The 6,429-nt window shown below is 49.2% G+C and overlaps 1 protein-coding gene across 1 annotated transcript in view; it reads right to left on the bottom strand.

Moving 5' to 3' along the window:
* Positions 1 to 6,429, bottom strand: part of kcnab1b (potassium voltage-gated channel subfamily A regulatory beta subunit 1b) — a gene marked incomplete at both ends in the record, with an annotated part of 49,616 nt that extends 43,187 nt beyond the window's left edge. The window contains 2 exon segments of the mRNA XM_084457795.1: positions 6,214 to 6,398; positions 6,400 to 6,429. Of these exon segments, the coding sequence (XP_084313921.1) occupies positions 6,214 to 6,398; positions 6,400 to 6,429 (215 nt within the window).

The raw sequence follows: 6,429 nt of genomic DNA, 5'->3' as shown, positions 1-6,429 counted from the left end.
AACAGAAACGTGTCTCCATTCAGTAACATGACACCACAGTTCCTACCTTCACTTTTACAACAAAGGTCTCTGCTAGTGAAAGTGTCAACAGTTGGCATTATTTCTATCAAATATTAATACAGCTGTGGCAGAAGCAAAGATGTTATAACTATTTATTTTATGTTTGCTCCACAACGATGACAGACAGCTTATTTTAATCACCACTGGAGCATCTCACGTCTCCATGACAACTGTGAATGCATCTAATTCCCATAACTACCAGCGAGACATACGACTGAGAATAAAGGCCACACCCACCCACTCACACACACACATACACACACACACCCACGCACACAGACACACACACAACTGTGTATGTGTGAGTGCATGCGTGTGTGTTGGAGCAGAGAAAGTGTGGGAAGCTCTACAGAAATAAATCACGTTAGTAAGTGTCTGGTGTCCGTAGGAACACGGCGTCGCTCTGTCACAGCTGAGATCCAGGGATGTGCTTGGGTTTGGACAGAGCTTCACTATCAGACTGTATCCAGGGATCCAGGATGGATATAATCCTACTGCAGGGATCCAGGATGGATATAATCCTGCTGCAGGGATCCAGGATGGATATAATCCTACTGCAAACAGAAGGAAAACACACTGCCTGCTCTCTTAGCCAGAAGGTCAACAGAGCGACTGTAGGCAGGCAGCCAGGGGTAGGCAGGCAGTACTGTGAGTTACACACCAGAAAGATGCAGGTGAAGCTGGGTAAACACGTCTGTGACTCCAGGTGCATCAGCACCGGCGTCCCCCAGGGCTGCGTTCTTCCCCCCCTACTCTTCTCCCTGAACACCAACAGCTGCACCTCCAGACACCCGTCTGTCAAGATCCTGAAGTTTGCGGACGACACCACCCTCTAGGACTCATCTCTGAGGGAGACGAGTCCGCCTACAGGTGGGAGATGGACCAGCTGCTGTCCTGGTGCGCCAAAAACAACCTGGAGCTCAATGCTCGAAAGACCGTGAAGATGATTGTGGACTTCAGGAAGAACCCAGTCCCCCTATCACCCTGAATGGCTACCCGGTTTCCACCAAGGACTCCTTCCGCTTCCTGGGTACTATCATCTCCCGGGACCTCAAATGGCAGCTCAATACCAGCTCCCGCGCGAAGAAGGCCCAGCAGAGGATGTACCTCCCGAGGCAGCTGAAGAAGTTCAACATGCCGAAGACAATGATGGTCCTTTTCTACACCTCCATCATCGAGTCCATCTATGAATGAAAAATCTTACTTGGTTTAGTTTTAGATTTCAAGAACACGCTGAGTGGTCGGTCAAGTTGGTTTTAAACAAAGATAATAGGTTTATTCTGATGTTTACGGTTTGCAAAGCGGACTCTGCACAGGAAGTGTTTCCTACGCGAGAACGGGGAATCTCACTCAGGACTGATACCTTATAACGTGAGAAAGGAAGTGACATGCAGTTTCAGGATGAAGAGGACAGGGAAGTGATGTCACACATAAACAATTTGTAGTTTTAACAGACTGATTCTAGGGGAACGAACTACAAAGTTTCGAAGAACAGTCAGGTAGGAAAACAAAGAAAAGAACAAATGGTGTGGGTAACATTAGTGAGACATTTCATTCACACATCCTCCCCTCCTCCATCCCCACCTGGTCCTCCACTGCTACAGCCAAGGACAGGGCCTGACTGCAGCGTGCCCTCTGCTCCGCTGAGAAGGGGATCGGCTGCAGCCTGCCCCCCCCCCCCCCCCCCCCAGGCCTGGAGGCCCGCTCGACTCCGGGACCCTGAAGCGGGTTAGGAACATACCGGCTGACCCCTCCCACCCCGGCCACAAGCTCTCTGAACCACTCCCCTCCGGCAGGACGCTACAGTCCATCAGAACCAAGAACTCAAGCCATGGAGACAGCTTCTTCCCCACGGCCACCAGCCTCATCTACGAGGCTTCTGACCCCCTCTGACCCCCCACCCCTGTTACCCCTGACCCCTGTCACCCCTGACTCCGTCACCACTGCAATATTTGCAGACCGCCGATGTACAGTAGCACGCACCACACACACATATCACGTCACACACACTGTATACACAAACATCACACACACTGTATACATAAACATCACACACACTGTATACACAAACATCACACACACATATCACGTCACACACACTGTATACACAAACATCACACACACAGTCTGCCGGTCTGCCCCGACCCTAGACATGTTTAAATCACATCTTAAGACTCACCTGTTCTCATTGGCTTTCTGAGGCTAGTTAAGACATACATCCCTGGCCCTGGTATGACTGGGTAGTTTTAAACGCTGTACTTTTATATTCAGTATTGTTTGTATGTATTGTCTGTTTTTATTTTATTTTTATTAACTGTAAAGGACTTTGTTCCAACTTTGGTTGATTTTAAATGTGCTATATAAATAAAGTTGACCTTGACCTTGCACACTCACTACACTGACCGCACTCCATTTTGTATATTGTTTTTATTTTTGCATTCGTATTTAGTTCTGCTCATTCACTGGGTTCTCTTCGTATTTAGTTCTGCTCATTTGCTCGGTTCTATTCGTATTTAGTTCTGCTCATTCACTGGGTTCTATTTGTATTTAGTTCTGCTCATTCGCTCGGTTCTATTCGTATTTAGTTCTGCTCATTCACTGGGTTCTATTCGTATTTAGTTCTGCTCATTCGCTCGGTTCTATTCGTATTTAGTTCTGCTCATTCACTGGGTTCTATTGGTATTTAGTTCTGCTCATTCACTGGGTTCTATTCGTATTTAGTTCTGCTCATTCACTGGGTTCTATTCGTATTTAGTTCTGCTCATTCGCTCGGTTCTATTGGTATTTAGTTCTGCTCATTCACTCGGTTCTATTCGTATTTAGTTCTGCTCATTCACTCGGTTCTATTGGTATTTAGTTCTGCTCATTCACTCGGTTCTATTGGTATTTAGTTCTGCTCATTCACTCGGTTCTATTGGTATTTAGTTCTGCTCATCCACTCGGTTCTGCCTCGTCCCTACAGGGTGTCCAGTGTTGGGTCCATGTTAGGCACCATTGTGAAACAGATTCCTAGTGTGTTGTAAACTACATAAACCTGTCTTGATTCAGATTGTGATAAAGGACAACCTTGTACCAAACTAGCTACATCCTAGCTTGCGCTTGTGGTCCTCACAGATACAGTACAGGTACAGTACTTGCATTGACTCGACCAGCTCAGTTACAGAAAACCGGTTTATTGCAGTGAACAGATGATCTGAAATAACCATCTCAAATGTCATGTTGTTATGGAAACTGAAGAGAATGCTATAATGAATGGAGCGTTATACCATGTTGCTCTCTAGATCAAATCCTCTCACGCACTCTTCAAACTGTGCCCCCTGTATCCTCTACCCATGTCTGTCTCTCCATCCCTCTCTCTCTCTCTCTCTCTCTCTGCCCTCTCTCTCTCTCTGCCCTCGCTCTCTCTCTCCATCCCTCTCTCTCTCTCTCTCTGCCCTCGCTCTCTCTCTCTCCATCCCTCTCTCTGCCCTCGCTCTCTCTCTCTCCATCCCTCTCTCTCTCTCCATCCCTCTCTCTTTCTCTCTCTCTGCCCTCGCTCTCTCTCTCTCCATCCCTCTCTCTTTCTCTCTCTCTGCCCTCGCTCTCTCTCTCTCCATCCCTCTCTCTGCCCTCACTCTCTCTCTCTCCATCCCTCTCTCTGCCCTCGCTCTCTCTCTCTCCATCCCTCTCTCTGCCCTCACTCTCTCTCTCCATCCCTCTCTCTCTCTCTCTGCCCTCGCTCTCTCTGCCCTCGCTCTCTCTCTCTCCATCCCTCTCTCTCTTTCTGCCCTCGCTCTCTCTCTCCATCCCTCTCTCTCTCTCTCTCTGCCCTCTCTCTCTCTCTCTCCATCTCTCTCTGCCCTCTCTCTCTCTCTCTCCATCTCTCTCTGCCCTCTCTCTCTCTCTCTCCATCTCTCTCTGCCCTCGCTCTCTCTCTCTCCATCTCTCTCTGCACTCTTTCTCTCTCTCTCCATCCCTCTCTCTGCCCTCGCTCTCTCTCTCTCCATCCCTCTCTCTGCCCTCGCTCTCTCTCTCTCCATCCCTCTCTCTGCCCTCGCTCTCTCTGCGCTCTCTCTCTCTCCATCCCTCTCTCTCTCTCTGCCCTCACTCTCTCTCTCCATCCCTCTCTCTCTCTGCCCTCGCTCTCTCTCTCTCCATCCCTCTCTCTGCCCTCGCTCTCTCTCTCTCCATCCCTCTCTCTCTCTGCCCTCACTCTCTCTCTCCATCCCTCTCTCTCTCTCTGCCCTCGCTCTCTCTCTCTCCATCCCTCTCTCTGCCCTCGCTCTCTCTCTCTCCATCCCTCTCTCTGCGCTCTCTCTCTCTCCATGCCTCTTTGGCCGTCCTCTCATGTTCTCTCTCTCCACCCTCACTCTGTGCCCATCTCTCCATCCTCCTCTCCTCTCCATCCTCCTCTCTCCATCCTTCTCATCTCTCCATCCTCCTCTCCTCTCCATCCTCCTCTCTCCATCCTCCTCTCTCCATCCTTCTCATCTCTCCATCCTCCTCTCCTCTCCATCCTCCTCTCTCCATCCTTCTCATCTCTCCATCCTCCTCTCCTCTCCATCCTCCTCTCTCCATCCTTCTCATCTCTCCATCCTCCTCTCCTCTCCATCCTCCTCTCTCCATCCTTCTCATCTCTCCATCCTCCTCTCCTCTCCGTGCTTCTCTCTCCATCCTCTCCTCTCCTCCCTCCTCTCCTCTCCATCCTTCTCTCTCCACCTCCTCTCTCCATCCGTCTGATCTCTCTATCCTTCTCTCTCCACCTCCTCTCTCCATCCGTCTCATCTCTCTATCCTTCTCTCTGGGCCGTAGCATATTCAGAGAGAGACCAGCATGGGCGTCGCCAGGACATCTGCTGCCCCCTGAAAAACTATTCTAGTTAAAGTCACAGTATGTTACTTTAGCGCTATGAGCAGCTATGAGCTAGCAGAAGAGGGAAATGTTGTCTGTTTCAGAGGGCGTTTAGGAACGCCCATAGGGGAAGGAAGAATGGGTTTGGGAACAACCACACTCCCATAAGGCCATAGGAGAATGAAGAACGCCCACACTCCCATAAGGCCATAGGAGAATGAAGAACGCCCCGTGTTGCCAATGGTACTTTCATGTGTGGCCATGTCTCTATGGGAGGAGGCAACCTCCAAACGTATATAGATTTTTAACTATTAAACTACTATTTAATAGTAGTACAACTATTAAAATTGCTGTAGCAGAGCTAAACAGCAGTCTACAAAGACTGTATCCCTCTCGATTGATCACAAAGATATAGCAATATTGAAATGTTTAAAATCTTCTGAAAATCTTACATACTGCACCTTTAACATACTAGGATGTTGGCTGGGGCAAGTTACTAACGGTAGCTGTTAGTTAAATCGTTCTTTTTGCTTGTTTACTGAAAGAATGAAATGGGTTTGCAAAAAGTACACGCAATGTAGAATGATAGATGTATTTCCATCACTGTATAATACGGGAGAAACAGAGTTCTGTTAAGAGATGCAGCTCTGATCACTGATTGATCTCTTGCACTTTCTTCCTGACAAGCAAACTTTTGTGATGGAATGGTGTGTAGTTGTATTCCCGTAGTGCCTCTTTTAGTATATCTTTGTACTGAATGTTGTTTCTACAAAGTATTGTTTGTTTTAACCTGCCAAGGGGCTGCAGATGCAAATGATCTGGTACGATGCATCATTTGGTGACATTTATGTTTGAACTGTACATTCCCAGATAGCAAGCGGATCTGGGCCATATACAGGCCAGATCTGGCCCTTGTGGCTTAGTTCCGGCCCATATATGGCCCAGATCCGCTTGCTATCTGGGTACTAATAACTTTTGAGTAGCCATTCACACATCTACAGTCTGGTCACAGCTGGGCGGCTGTAGCTCAGTTGGTAGAGCGGGTCGTTCAGTGATCGAAGGGTCAGTGGTTCGAATCCCAGCTCCGACTTTCCACATGTCGAAGTGTCCTTGAAAAAGACACCTAACCCCAAATTGCTCCCAATGAGCAGGTTAGCACCTTGCATGGCAGCTACCGCCATTGGTGTGTGAATGTGTGTGTGAATGGGTGAATGAAAGGCCATTGTAAAGCGCTTTGAGTGCCGCTAAGGTGGAAAAGCGCTATATAAGTGCAGTCCATTTACCATTTACAGCTTCTTGGCCCCGAGGCGGCCGGGTACGTACCGGTACTTCATGCCGGTGAGCTTGGCGGTGGACTCCTTCAGGTTGTGGTGGTAGTGGTGCGTGAAGGAGCCCAGGCTCCGGGCGATCAGCGCCACCGTGCGGAAGCGCGCCCGCGCGTGGCTGGCTGGGTTGGGGCTGGTGGCGTTCTGCTTGCCGTGCTCGCCGTTCCGGGGGGCCTTCAGCCCCGTGGTCGGTGCAGGCGAACGACACCTGCAT

Source organism: Borostomias antarcticus (assembly GCF_949987555.1).
Source record: "Borostomias antarcticus genome assembly, chromosome: 24".
NCBI classification, from domain to species: Eukaryota; Metazoa; Chordata; class Actinopteri; order Stomiiformes; family Stomiidae; genus Borostomias; species Borostomias antarcticus.
The sequence above is the reverse complement of the archived record's forward strand: the minus strand, read 5'-3'. Positions and strand labels throughout refer to the sequence as shown.